The 15,851-nt window shown below is 44.2% G+C and overlaps 1 protein-coding gene across 1 annotated transcript in view; it reads left to right on the top strand.

Moving 5' to 3' along the window:
* LOC139373251 (aryl hydrocarbon receptor-like) overlaps positions 1-15,851 on the top strand; it is a 75,508-nt gene that overhangs the window by 1,688 nt on the left and 57,969 nt on the right. The window contains exon 2 of the mRNA XM_071113552.1: positions 4,864-5,051. Within this exon, the coding sequence (XP_070969653.1) occupies positions 4,864-5,051 (188 nt within the window). The remainder of the gene's footprint in view (positions 1-4,863; positions 5,052-15,851) is intronic.

Here is a 15,851-nt window from a genome sequence, read left to right as displayed (position 1 = left end):
TTCGGACTCTACAGACATTTCTGCATAAAAAACCTGCCCCGAGCCCCTTCGGGTTCCGCCCTTGTCTCACAAATACTGCTCTAGCTCAGCCGCCGGTAATCAAACAGACTAATGGTTGGTATTTACGGATGCAGGAGAATTAGACGATTCCAATGGTACAAGAAGACTGTAGCTCAGACGCACAATGTTCGAAGTCCGAAACGCACCAGCGATATGGTGGGACTCATTGAGTTAATAAGTATGAGTAATTACTTTATTATTACCTAGTTATAACCTTATGACCCTATTCAGCAAGTATTTTACTCAATTTTGAAAAAGTATTTTCTTTCTCTAATCTCCACACTTTCTACCAGCCCGATATGTAAACATTATCTTTTCATTGCTCTCACCCTCTATCAGATTTCCAGAAGGTTGGAACAATGGCACAGGGTAACCTGTTGGCCTTTTATAAAGAGAAGATTGATGATATAACATTACCTACGGCAGGAGACAGTGTCTACAGTTCTATAATGTCCAGTAGATTGAGTTTTTTCTACCTCCACAATGATATCATTGTGTGGCTGCTGTGTGCAGACCAGGCTTAATCTGCCTCTCAAATGGCACTCTATTCCGTATACAGTATAGTGCACTACTTTTGACCAGGGCTCATAGGGCTCTCTGGTAAAAATGTAGTGCACTATATATGGAATAGGATGCCATTTGGGATGCATCGCTAGTGTTTTAGTAGACATTCCTCTGAGTATGATACTCAGTCCGCCACTCTCACTAGGTCACTGACTTATAGTTGTTGATTTTCCGTTTCAGAACAGAAAAAGCATTACTCTTTGTGATTTCTCTGTGAATCAAATGAGAGTGACAGACAGACAGACAGACAGACAGACAGACAGACAGACAGACAGACAGACAGACAGACAGACAGACATGGAACCCGACAGGCAGACAGACAGACAGACAGACAGACAGACAGACAGACAGACAGACAGACATGGAACCCGACAGGCAGACAGACACACAGACAGACAGCCTAGACCCTGGCTCTCCAGTCCACACCAGACCCTCGGCCACCCCTCCACCGCTGGCCTGCCACTTGTCAGTGACGTCACATGGCTACATTAACTGTAACGGCCCTCACCAGAAGCTCATTACGGTAACACTTGAGCCGGAAGTGACTCGGCTATTTTCGGCAGCATGTCAACGGATTAATATGACTTTGATGGTGATGACCATGCATTCACATCCCCACATTTTAAAGTTTTACTTTAAGGGACCCCTATTCCCCATCCACAGGTGTGGCTACTACCTTCACCATTACTTCACAGACAGTGTCTTGGCTGTTTGGAAAGAATGTTAGACAGTATTTACCTTGTCTTTTTTTCTTCTTTACCAAACAGTTTAGAAAGAATGCTAGACAGTTTTGATGTACTTGTTATTTTAGACATAGAACCTAATCTTATTCAGGGGTTGTTGCTAGACCGACTCAGACAAAGTACCTTTGTTTGGGAGTCTGGGAAAGCAGTCTTGCAATAAGATGGTAAAACTCTGCCAAGATAGATAACATAACACTACACATCCATTGTTTTAAGAATTGGACCTACAGCATGAGTCATGGTGAGAGGGCCAGCGAGGTGGGCAAGGCGAACGCTGCAGGTTGAGCCATCCGAGTTTAATTCCAGTCTTGTTTTGTTGTGGTGGACCAGAGACAGATAGAGTTCTACTGGAGGTTATCAGGGTGGGAATGACCTTACCAGAGCCGGGCTCAAATAGTATTTGTGCACTTTCAAATACTTTAGCTGACCTTGGTTGAGCTTGCCTGGCGCAAAGTAACCAATAGAATAGGCCCAAAAGGCAAAACCCTGCCCATCTGGCACTACATGATGGCTATGTCAAATGTTGAAAGTATTTGATGGAAAAGAAATACTATTTGAATCCAGGCCTGGGCCCCGCTATTTCCAAACGTGCACAGGCCTCTCGTGTCATGTGTCGGTTACAACACTCAAAGTCAGATGACCTAGATCTGGTTCCTCTATCACTCCTCCTCTGTTCAGCCATCAGGTTGACCTTTGGAAGACTGGCCTGTTATCTATTTTGGTTCAGATCTCGTCCGTCTGGTTTGAACTGTTTATGGAAAGGTTGGCCATTTTAATGATGTAAGCCAAAATGCTAGCACTTATCTCATTATAAATACGTAAGTATGTAAACATCACTGTGTGGTCCTTGCAGTGATTAAGAGTACACTACTGTAACATTGAACTACGTGCACCCATATCAAAACATGCTAATGTCACTTGGAATTTGTCATTAACTTGTGATATCACCTGTGCTACAACAATGAAGGTACCTCCGTCTGTGTGAGGTATCCAAGATGTAATCCAAGATGGTGGACGGACAGAGATGGTCTGAATGAAGGGCCTATTGTCCCCAAGGCCAGTCTCGGGTGTCATCACTTTCCCTTGTTTTCTGGGAATGTATAATTTGGTTCCAAACCTCTGGCTTGAGTTACTGTTGAAATCCCTTTGGGTAAACCCTTGGTGGGGAAAATACGGCGTTGGGTTACAACAGACCTCCATTTGACAACAATGGCTTGGTTTCTCAAGACAAGGTTCTCCCAAACATTGAACCAGGAAATTCTGAAGTGGGAGAACTTGTTGGTTTTAAGGATTGGTAAGAGTAGACAATGACACACTGTGTTAACAACATTATAAGGTTTAGGGTTTGAAATGTCATCTATGTCCATGACAATTCATTTCTAATACATTTGTCAGTTTTTCTTATATGTCTGAAAGTTCATTTCCCAATAACATTTTTCACATCGTTTTTTGTTGTTGGAATAGATGATTATGATGTACAGTATACTTGACACACAAAGCTAATATTGCCTTGCCTATCAAATGCCTAAAACAACTGTGACCAGCCTAATACAAGCTCTTGGACTTAAGGCCTATTGTAGTTAGTTGAACATTATAATGGATTAGTTGTGCTATTTGACAGTTTACAAAGAGAGTTAAGTACATTTCTAGGAATATGCCAGAGAGAGTGCAGTAGCTGTTACCCAAAGGTGCTTGGTGAGACTTACTCTAAGACAAAACACCTGGTACACAGAGGCCTGTATTTGTGAGGAATCAGGATGACGTCATACTGCACCAATGGCGTGGTTCTTTACTTGAGGTTGAGAATCACATCTGTTTCAGCTACTCTTCAACTATCAAAGGGGAACGAGTCTCTGTATGTATCTGAAATGACACCGTATTCCGTTCACTACTTTTGATGCTATAGGCCCGGGGTGTCATACAAATGTTCCACGCGGGCCGCTTTCGATCTTCACCGAGGTCCGAAGGGCCGCAGTTTAAACTGAGCTTGCCGTCAAAATGTGCAAAAAAACTTGTCCTCTACCTATCACTTTCAGAATGTTCGATGCTTATTGACTGTCAAGCTTTCGTTTCAATGACTGTTAGCTAGCTGGACAGAGTGAAGAGACATTTCTGTATGTACTGAACAAAAATTTAAACGCAACATATAAAAGTGTTGGTCCCATGTTTCATGAGCTGAAATAAAAGATCCCAGAAATTGTCCATATGCACAAAATGTTTTTTTTTCTCTCAAGTTCTGTGCACAAATTTGTTTATATCCCTGTTGGTGAGGATTTCTCCTTTACCAAGATAATCCATCCACCTGACAAGTGTGGCATATCAAGAAGCTGATTAAACAGCATGATCATTACACAGATGCACCTTGTGCTGGGTGACAATGAAAGGCAACTAAAATGTGCAATTTTGTCGCACAACACAATGCCACAGATGTCTCAAGTTTTGAGGGAGCGTGCAATTGGCATGCTGACTACAGGAATGTCCACCTGAGCTGTTAACAGAGAATGTAATGTTAATTTCCCTACCATAAGTCGCCTCCAACGTAATTTTGTTTGGGGGGGGCAGTATGTCCAACCGGCCTTACATCCCCACACCACGTGTAACCACGCCAACCCCGGACCTCCACATCCGGCTTCTTCACCTGCGGGATTGTCCGAGACCAGACACCCAGACAGCTGATAAAACTGAGGAGTATTTATGTCTGTAATAAAGCCCTTTTGTGGGAGAAAAAACAAATTCTGATTGGCTGCGCCCCTGCCCAGTCATGTGAAATCCATAGTTTAGGGCCTAATTCATTTATTTAAATTGACTGATTTCCTTATATGAACTGAAACTCTGTAAAATTGTCGAAGTTGTTGCATGTTGCGTTTATATTTTTGTTCAGTAAATATATGTATTTACTCAAACCGCCCGCTGACCTTGAGTTTGACACGTGCTATAGGGAATAGGGTGCCATTTTGTACATTTGTGAACTTGAGACATCTCTGTGAAAGACAATTGTTCTTGGAGGTTTTTGGATCTGGATCACATTTCATTTCCTGAAGTGGCCCTATGAATGCTTTTCAACAGCCTTAGAGTCTTCTTTAGTGCCAGAACTCACTTCAACAGAAACCCAACAGTGGACAGGGGAATACCCTAACCCGAATAGCACACAGCTAAAATCATAGAGTAGATCCAACTTCATTAAGGACTAAATTGATCAGGCATTTTCACATTACAATAAAATGAAATCGGATTCCATGTAATATATGCACTACTATTCCATTCTCTTCTTTACCAAAATATTTCTTACAAGAAATATACCAGAGAAACCAGGCTGTTTAGCAGAGACCCGGGGCTGCTTGTCACACTTTCTACTCTGGTGTGTAATTCTCAGTACCAGTATGCCTTAGAAGACTCTTCGGCAATAATAGAAAGACCAAGTTCTTGGGTTGAAAACCCCTGCATCAATTTTAAACCCCCATCATCGAACCGTAACTTATTTTTCTCTCTTTTTCAGTCCTAAACCCCCTCCTACAGATGGAATCAAATCGAATCCGTCAAAGCGCCACAGGGATCGGCTGAATGGAGAGCTGGACAAGTTGACCGGGCTGTTGCCGTTCTCGGAGGACGTATGTGCGAGGCTGGACAAGTTGTCTGTACTTCGGCTCAGTGTGGGATACCTCAAGGTCAAGAGCTTCTTCAGTGGTGGGTGGCACATACTCTGACTCATAGATAATCCAACACTTTAGCTGCCTCATAGGCCTGTTAGATTGAGATCTGTAGTTTTTGGTTTGAGGCTTTTTCTCCCTTCTTTTCTCCTCGCTTCTCACCTCTGACTGCTAGTCTCTCTCTCTCTCTCTCTCTCTCTCTCTCTCTCTCTCTCTCTCTCTCTCTCTCTCTCTCTTCCTCTCTATTTCTCTCAGGAAACGGTTTATATCTGTGTTGCCGTGTTAATTGCACTTTGAGGCTCTGGGGCCGAGTGTTGAGTAGAGGACAGACAGAAATATTACCTCAGAGTGTCACATGGCCAGACGCAAGCTTCCTTTTCCTGTTCGAGTGGCAACACATGTTCTAAATATCATCACACACACACACACACATCCCCCCCACCGCCCGGCCCCTCTTAACTTTCCAGCCCCTCTTAACTCCCAAAACAGCAGAGGATGTTCTTGTGGTCGGAGATGTTAGCTAGCACTGCACATACACGCACACACATACACACCAGAAGGATTGACTGTCCCTGCTAGTTTCTGCCACACATAACTTTTCCTCAAATAGTTCCTGCCCTGTCCAAAATAGCATCAATTAGAAGAAGACTGCAGCCTCGTTGCAAGCCAGGCCATGACGAGAGCTAACAGACACTGCGACAATTATTATTTTATTTTTTGGTCTGGGCATCCACCGACATAGCAGTTAGCTATAAACACTCTACATCAACAACAAAGGCAAATCAGACAAGGCCCTTTGCATATTGTATGTTTTGGACATAACTTCCTTGGCAACCAAAGGTGTTAATTGTAACGAATGGAGACATGCGTTTATTGCGTTACTAAGTAAACGTTGCCAGGGCGATGGCCATACACGAGTAGTCATGATGAGCGAGTAGTTATGAGCTACAAGCCCCAAAGCAGTTAGGAGATCCCGTTTTGTTTTTCGAATCCTCTTTTACACCACAACAACACACACAGCAGCAGCAGCAGAGCCTCTCACCCTCACTCTCTATCCTCCCCTCTCTCTTTCTCTTATGGAGCAACAGAGAGGGTCAGAAGGACAGAGAGGGTGTGTGGAGGGAGCTGGAAATCAGGCGTTGAACTCTGACTCCACCCACACTCTACTTCCTGTGCAACCCCTTACCCTCCTTTCCTTCTTCTGTTCCCTCCCTTCCTCCTTCCTCATCGGCCTGTGTGAAGTTCAAGTTCACAAACTCCCCCTCCCCTCAAACAAACGCAACAGGATCCTAGTAGAGTGGTGTACTGTGCTTGCACGGCATGGTCCAAAAAGGAATCGTCTTATACATTATATATGAGCATTTTTACATTATTAGTTGCTATTAAAGATACTAGAACTTTAGTTCAACTCACAGATTTTCTCAGTGATGCAATTTTGGTCATCCTCAAACATGCTGTGGTGGTCACTGCCCTTTGGTCATCCTCAAACATGCTGTGGTGGTCACTGCCCTTTGGTCATCCTCAAACATGCTGTGGTGGTCACTGCCCGTTGGTCATCCTCAAACATGCTGTGGTGGTCACTGCCCTTTGGTCATCCTCAAACATGCTGTGGTGGTCACTGCCCTTTGGTCATCCTCAAGCATTCTGTGGTGGTCACTGCCCTTTGGTCATCCTCAAGCATTCTGTGGTGGTCACTGCCCTTTGGTCATCCTCAAACATGCTGTTGTGGTCAACTCCCCTTGTCCGCTTTTAATTTCATGACCACAAAACGCTTTGGTCAGGCCTGAGCTATGTAGATGTATGGAGAGCTCAGAGTAGGTTGAAGTGGCTGGATGTTTGGCTCAGTAGAAACAGACCTCTGTACTCTTGAGGTCCAAGCTGGACCTGCTCTTTTATTTTTTTTAATTTTTTATTTAACTTGGCAATTCAGTTAAGAACACATTCTTATTTACAATGACGGCCTACCCCGGCCAAACGACGCTGGGCCAATTGTGCGCCGCCCTATGGGACTCCCAATCACGGCCAGATGTGATGCAGCCTGGATCGTCCCTGCTCTGTCTTGCCCCTCGCCTCAATCATAGACCACTGAAGGATGATGGGAAGGAGGCCGGCCTAGAGCCGTAAGGTGTTGCGGTTGATGAGAAAAGCCCTAGGGTTGTGTCCCACGCCTCCCATGGCGCTCCACATAAGCAGCACATTGCAGCTTCCCCATGATCGTCAACCTACTGGCCCACCAGACCAAAATGTGCTCTCTCTCCCTGTCTGCTGAATGTACTGTGTTTTAATCTCCCCCGGGTGTCTGCTCTCTGCAGGGGCCCCACTGCTACACAATCTATCTGTTGTCTATCTGGACATAAAAAAAATTCAGAATGGCACAAATTCCCAGATATCAGGGTACTCATCAGGGTTCTCAGGTGATAAGGGTAGGAAACAACATCTCCACCCCGCTGATCCTCAACACCGGGGCCCCGCAAGGGTGCGTTCTCAGCCCTCTCCTGTACTCCCTGTTCACCCATGACTGCGTGGCCATGCACGCCTCCAACTCAATCATAAAGTTTGCAGACGACACTACAGTGGTAGGCTTGATTACCAACAACGACGAGACGGCCTACAGGGAGGAGGTGAGGGCCCTCGGAGTGTGGTGTCAGGAAAATAAACTCACACTCAACGTCAACAAAACAAAGGAGATGATTGTGGACTTCAGGAAACAGCAGAGGGAGCAGCCCCCTATCCACATCAACAGGACAGTAGTGGAGAAGGTGGAAAGTTTTAAGTTCCTCAGTGTACACTTCACGGACAAACTGAAATGGTCCACCCACACAGACAGCGTGGTGAAAAAGGCGCAACAGCGCCTCTTCAACCTCAGGAGGCTGAAGAAATTTGGCTTGTCACCAAAAACACAATCGAGAGCATCCTATCGGGCTGTATCACCGCCTGGTACGGCAACTGCTCCGCACACAACCGTAAGGCTCTCCCAAGGGTAGTGAGGTCTGCACAACGCATCACCGGTGGCAAACTACCTGCCCTCCAGGACACCTACACCACCTGATGTCACAGGAAGGCCAAAAAGATCATCAAGGACAACAGCTACCGGAGCCACTGCCTGTTCACCCCGCTATCATCCAGAAGGCGAGGTCAGTACAGGTGCATCAAAGCAGGGACCGAGAGACTGAAAAACAGCTTCTATCTCAAGGCCATCAGACTGCTAAACAGCCATCACTAACATTGAGTGGCTGCTGCCAACATACTGACTCACATCTCTAGCCACTTTAATAATTAATAATTGGATGTAATAAATGTATCACTAGTCACTTTAAACAATGCCACTTTATATAATGTTTAAATACCCTACATTACTCATCTCATATGTATATACAATACTCTATACAATCTACTGCATCTTGCCTATCGCTCATCCATATATTTATATGTACATATTCTTATTCATTATTGTTGTTGTGAAATTGTTAGATTACTTGTTAGATATTACTGCATGGTCGGAACTAGAAGCACAAGCATTTCGCTACACTCGCATTAACATCTGCTAACCATGTGTATGTGAAAAATAAAATTGTACTTGATTTGATTTGGTCTCACCATGGTGGTTATCTTTAGTGTGGGACCCCAGTTCGGAGTAGAAGTGTCAACCAACCATTTCCACACTTGATATCGCTCAGATATCTTCTGATTGAGAAGGAATCAGAATGTGCGTGACCTCACAAAACAGCTTGTAGTTGCGACATTATTCCCATATCAACAATATCCACACATGGGGAACAACAGTGAATGTTACTAGATGTGTGTGGCTGAGCTCACCATGCGTTCCCGACTGCAATATGAACCGTGGTCTTTCAAGGCCGTCTTCGCACCACCCTGTGAAGTAAGGGAGTGTCAGTGATAGTGTGGGAATGGAGGTTTGACACTGTACGACTCTGAGCTGAGGGTCAGTAAAGTCGAAAGGTGGTCACCACCCGTGAATCCATGTGACTCTATGTTGAGACAACAGACATACTCTGTATTAGTGGGGCCCATGCAGAGTGCAGTAACCCGGGGGAGATAAACACTGTGTGTGCGCGTGTGCGTGTGTGCTCGTGCACGTGTGTGTACTGTCAGCAGACAGGGAGAAGGCATACTGGGATCTAGTGGGCCAGTAATTCTGATCATGTTGTATCACTGGATCTATGGTTCCTGACAGTGGTCTGTGTTGATGACGAACAGCACTTCACCCAGAGAAGAACTCAGAGACAGTCGTGATTGTCGACCAAAAAAAAACACACTGAAGCACCGCTTTACCTTTATCCGTCACACACAACACACACATCCATCCTTCCACCTCCTCCCTGTGCATTGTCTCCCTGCCGAGCTCTCTGGCCTTTGTCTCTGTGAAGCCTGTTTATCATCTCTGGGATCTGAGGCTGCCTGCCTGCTGGGCGTGGAAGGGTGGAGGGGCACGTTTGGGGAGGGAAGCTCTGGAGCATTGCTGGCTGGCTGCACAACCACAACACGAGGGACTGCTGTCGGAGTCAGCTGTGTTTGCCTAGTGATGGATCTGACATATATATTATTGGTAGGCCTAACCCCTGTCACATTCCAGCTCTACTTATTGGAGCAGTGTTTAAATGAAAACGATGAATAGGCCGTGTCCCATTATAACTGAAATATACCTGTCGTGTTCTTCATGTTCCTGTGGACCTGCAAGGTGTGCAGGTTTCTGTAGTCCTAGCATAGTACTACTAACATGTCAGATTCAACTCTTCATTATAAGTTGTATTTTAGTTGAATTTGTGTTGGTGCTGGGCTAGAGCAAAAGCCTGCACACCTTGTGGGTTCCTAGGAAACAGGTTTGAAGAGCACTCCATTATGTAAAGTCCTATGAAATAAATCTGGGGCCATGCCTCCCAAATGTATCTCCGTTAGCGATGCCATTACCCCCCCCCCCCCCCCCCCCCCCCCTCGCTGAATCCTGTATTGGGCCTCTGTGGCGAATTCACACACCTTCCCCCACCACCGTCCATGGCTTTCCCAGATGTTTTTCCAGCGTTGGGATTTTGCTTTCGGGAATACGGAGTAGTGCAGGTTGGGTCGCAAGCATTCCCCAACAGAGAGAGGCTGTAAAACAGGCTAAACAAGCTACTGAGAGTCACCTTTGACCCCTCCATGCAAACCAATCTCACATTCTCCTGAGGTCATGGTAAGGTTGTACTGAGGTTGTAATAAGGTTGGACTATGGCAACTATGATTCATTTCACTTCCCGTGTGACATACATTTGGTCATATTTGTTATTATTCTGAACTGAAACCTTCTTTGAATGGATCTCTTTCAGTTACTGTTGTTTGTTATGAAGTGTTGACAGAGTGACATGGAGCAGCTTGGCACTCAGGGATGGTGTTGAGTTGTGTGGGTGTTACTGTTGGTGAGATAGATACAACACAGGGTTGGACTCAACATTAGTGCATGTGTAGGTCAAACAAAAAGTAGAAGGACAGGGCTGCCATTTTGCTGAGAAACAAATGCTCCCGCGGAGACTAAACACACACTAAACGCTAAATCCTAAAACAGAACAATATTGGGATAACACAGATTTTCCTAATCCGTGCACAGAGAAATCATGAAACAGATTCAGTATTGACACAGTTGTGACATCACAGGCCCAGGTTAGAGAAGTATGTGTTTATATGTTCATACACTCAAATGACTGTAATGCACGTGTCATCTCAACATTGACCTTGTATTTTTTTTTTCTTCTGTATTTAACCAGGCAAGTCAGTTAAAAATAAATGCTTATTTTCAATGACGGCCTAGGAACAGTGGGTTAACTGCCTTGTTCAGGGGCAGAACGACAGATTTTTACCTTGTCAGCTCGGGGATTCGATCTTGCAACCTTTCGGTTACTAGTCCAACGCTCTAACCACTAAGCTATGCTGCCGCCCCGATACGCCCTGTATCCCTTTGTTGATTTTGAAGTCATCATAAATAGCTGCCAGAAGGATGGATGCAATTTGTAAAGTGCATGATCACACACCAGATCAATTTGCATTGCTATTGCCATTCTTCGAGCCGGTCTATGTGACGCCATTGTAACTGCAGTGAGTAAGCGGTTAGTGAATGGGATGGTGTCTGGACATGTTCAGCTGGGTAGTGTTTGACATTGTAGACACATTGAGGGCTACGCACACACACACACACATGCACGCACGCATGCACACACACACGCGCACGCACACACACACACACATGAACAAACACACACACACACACACACACACACACACACACACACACACATGAACAAACACACACACACGCACGCACACACACACACACACACACACACACACACACACACACACACACACACACACACACACACACACACACACACACACACACATGAATGCAAACACTGCTCCAGGACATAACATGATAAAATGGAGTGAGGAGAAGTCACAGAGACAGAGAGGAATGTTCCCTGTCACCATTAGCAGTGACCTCTAACCCCTGACCTCCCAGAACAACCTCACAGGCTCTGGCAGGCTCAAGGTTTTGACATGTTTTTGTTGACTACCTAGACACCAGGGTTTCCCAAACTCGGTCCTGGGGCCCCAGTCTGTCCTCTACTCAACACTCGGCCTCAGAAAGTGTAATTGCCCTAGCACTACACAGGTGATTCAAATAACCAACTCATCATCAAGCTTTGAATATTTGAAATCCGTTGTGTAGTGCTAGGGCAAAAAAACTAAACGTGCACCCAGAGGGTGAGGGGCCCCAGAGGGGCCCAGGACCGAGTTTGGAAAACCCTAACCTAGACCAAGGACAGGTACAGTCATTACAAAGCTTTAGTTCAAATACCTGTTTGAGAGGGATAACAATCACTGCTAGTCTAACTCTATGACAGAATGAGGCCCCAGTCTTAGGACTGCCAGTGTGTACTGAGTTTTACCTTAGATGACGAGTGCTCTCTCTGTTTCTCCCTCCTACCGCTCTCTTTCACCTTCATTTTCTCACTCTTTTTTTCTTCCACTCACCCCCCCGACCCGCTCTTTACCGAGCAAAGTATGAAAGCAGACCAATACCTGAAGCATTATAATGGGATTTCTATAACCGATTCAGGCAACGGTAAGACAGATGGGTAAATATCCTAGGACATATGACAACGATGAAGCTGTTTTGTGAATCACACTAACAGAGTGGTTTATGAGCCTATAATGTCACAACCTGACTAAAACACAAGTCACTCTGTAAAAGTTTAAATCTGTTTTTGAAGAACTGGACTAGTCACATGAATTCTTTCACTATGACACATAGTTATAGTGTTGTTGGAATGTCCCCGTGGCACCGCAATAAGAATAACAACAATGGTGATTATTTAACCACAGTGATATTACCAACCTCCACCCATTTAACACAACGATGTCAAGACCGGCTTGTGATTTACAGCCCAGTACACACTGAGTAAACCAAAAAAAGACATATCGCCATGAAAGCCAAACTTTAATGACATGCTCTTTTTCTCTTTTTTTTCCTACTACAGTTGTTTTCTTCTCTCCGTTTTCTTGTGGCACAGTAGGTCTTTGGCGGGTACTTGGGCATGTTCCTACTTGAGCAGCTAGCCGCTTGCTGCTGTGTTTTGACTGGGGTTGTGCTGAAGAGGGTAAGCCAATAGTCATGGCCCTGTGCTAGCTGAGAGGTCTAGGATGGAGTCCTGCATTTGGGGGGTTGGGTGGACTTGGGAAGATAAGGAAAAATCTAGCTTTGCACAAGAGTGCAGTTCAGTGGCTGCCACAGACCAAGGGCTCTGTAATTTACTCCAGTGTTTGATCATCTCGCTGGCTTGCTTAGATTGGGCACAGGGTGAACAGGCCCCACCCCTGTCATAAAAATAAAACAAATCCAACTTATTGAGCAGGGCCCTCTCTGCAATGTAATCAAACACAAGGCCAAACAGTTGGTACATGTACAATATCTGTGTCTGGTTAGCGTGAGCTCCTCTACTTTCCAGATGGTGTCGAGGTCCTGTGTTTGAGTTATGATCAAGTTCCATTGCAGGCGAAGTGCCAAGACTGAGGAATCTGCCACATGCCTACTAAGCCATATCACAAACCCAGCAGATTCCTCCAGGTATACCGACCGCTAGCTAGCTCTGAAATACTAGCCCTGTGCAGTATTTGAACTAAAATGTCACTGGAGTCTCTGCCCGTAGTTGGGATTGAGTTTAACAAGAGATTTCTATCTATAAATTCCCCAAATAAAGAGTTATGCATTGTAAGGCATTGATTGCTACAATGTCTACATATTACATTTTTGAGTAAACGGTGGTCAGAGATGAGTAAGGGAAGGGTTAATGTTAAGGTTAACCTCTCTTGGGTAGGAGGCAGTATTTTCACGTCCGGATGAAAAGCGTGCCCAAAGTAAACTGCCTGTTACTCAGGCCCAGAAGCTAGGATGTGCATATAATTGGTAGATTTGGATAGAAAACACTCTGACATTTCTAAAACTGTTAACATTATGTCTGTGAGTATAACAGAACTGATATGGCAGGTGAAACCATCTCCCCCCCAAAATTTTCATTCTACCACTGTTTGGTAACTGGTTGTCACTATTAATATAAGGTGAAATCCTACCAGATTGCAGTTCCTAGGCCTTATATTACATGTCAACAGTCTTTAGAAAGAGTTTCATGCTGATATTTGAAGAAATGAGCCAGAAATTGTACTTTTTCTAGGTGGCTCCCATTTTGGCTGTAGTGTTTCCAAGCGCGTGAATGAGAGCGCGTTCTTTGGTATTTTTCTCCAGTAAAGACAATAACAATTCTCCGTCTTCAATTTTATAGTTTATTTACGTATTAGGCTTCCTATGGTTTGATTATAAACGTTGTTTGATTTGTTTGGAAAAGTTTAATAGTAACGTTTGGGATTCATTTGGTAAGTGGTAAGCAGCAGTCGAGTAAAGCTGTCTCAATCAGGCCAGGTTAAAGGTCACCATGCAGGACAGGTTGAGACTGGCCCTAATGACCTACAGCTTTCAATCTCTTTCAATCAATGTTCCTTGTAGAGCTCAAGCCCTTTTTGTGTGTGTGTGTGTGTGTGTGCGTGCGTGCGTGCGTGCGTGCGTGCGTGTTTGTGTTTGAGAGAGTGGAATTTCCTTTTTTCCACATAAGAAATTACTGTAAGAACTTTACAATTACGTTAGAATGAATGACTCAAGCCAAAACAAATATTGACGTTCTGCCTCCCTCTGAAACTAACTGCCTCTTTTTTTCCTACCAACAATGGAGAAGCCGTCAAACTTTCTCTCCGTGGAAGAATACAATGGTTGGAAAACAAATAGGACCAGGAAAATCAATGCTTGGGGAAGACAATGTCAAAAGTTGCTATTGTAATTTGAAGTAAGTAAGTAAAAGAAGAAGGGCTTTTCGTATTAGCTCCCCACACTAGTTGAAAAGGAGTCGTCAGTTGAGAGTGAAAGTCAAAAGGGGTTCTCGTAGAGCAAGGGACTTGTAAGTCTACTCCTTATCATTTCTGTAGACCTACTCCTTATAATTTCTGTAGGCCTGCTCCTGTTTCTTTCTGTAGGTCCTACTCCTGTTACTTTCTGTAGACCTACTCCTTATCATTTCTGTAGACCTACTCCTTATCATTTCTGTAGACCTACTCCTTATCATTTCTGTAGACCTACTCCTTATCATTTCTGTAGACCTATTCCTTATCATTTCTGTAGACCTACTCCTTATCATTTCTGTAGACCTACTCCTTATCATTTCCGTAGGCTTGCTCCTGTTTCTTTCTGTGGGTCCTACTCCTTATCATTTCTGTAGGCAGCTGCTCCTAGTTTAGTCTACTATTACGTTGTTCTCTTTAGAGACCTACACTCCTTATCATTGAGTTATTTTGATGCGTTTCCTTATTATTGAGAGATCAGATTGAGATTGGTGGGAACCGAGGGTATTAGGGGTGGTGTGGTTTTATAAGGGGGGGAGGAGGGGTTTGGTGAATCATCACTTCTCGTTTCTGATGCATGAGTTCAACTTTTGGCGAGACGTGAGGAAACAGAGAGAAACTTCATCTCTCTGAAGGACAGCTGTTATGTTTTCGCCCTTCTTTTATAAACCTCCTGTGTTATTCAGCTGTCACTGAGTCACACACTCTGAAACTAACAACCCCACAACAGAAGAGATAGTCTAGGAGGGGGAGGGGGGGGGGACGATTCCTTTATTTTCATTGAATACACAGAGGATGTATAATAGACTTCTCCTTTTACAATGTGTCATGAGAACGGTGCGAGTTAACAAAAGAAAGACCGCTAGGGACCCCCCCCCCCCCCCCTTTAAGTCAAAACTAGTCATTTTGGCTCCAACATTCTAACAGCCTAATAAATACATTTCATATATGCTATCGGAAAAATACACCTTTGATTGTGTTTAATGAAGGTCTTGGGTAACATTAGAATATGAAAAAAATATTATTTTCAAAGAACACTATATCATTTTCATTTGTTTATGTTACTGTAGGCCATCTGTTGCCACATGCTCAAGTGTGGAGCTCATGAAACAGTGGTTATTCTTGGAAAAGGTGTATTGTGAAATAAAGCTCATCTCTTACATTTTGTAAGAGTTATTCGGAAATGTTAAGTGTTTTGGAAACTTCAGGACCTGCTCTTTCTGATACTATATAAAAATCTAAATGTCTTACCAGCATGTGACTCTGTAGGAGGATTTGAAGAAGTCCTCTTCAACTGGTTAGAACACAAATTCTGTGTGTGATATCGAAATGCTAACAACATATGTGTCTTAAATATGCTTATTTTGGAAAAGTTAAGGATGGAGGTGGGTCATGACAT

The sequence above is a fragment of the Oncorhynchus clarkii genome, chromosome 18, assembly GCF_045791955.1.
Source record: "Oncorhynchus clarkii lewisi isolate Uvic-CL-2024 chromosome 18, UVic_Ocla_1.0, whole genome shotgun sequence".
NCBI classification, from domain to species: Eukaryota; Metazoa; Chordata; class Actinopteri; order Salmoniformes; family Salmonidae; genus Oncorhynchus; species Oncorhynchus clarkii.
This window is presented reverse-complemented; position numbering and strand designations above follow the sequence as displayed.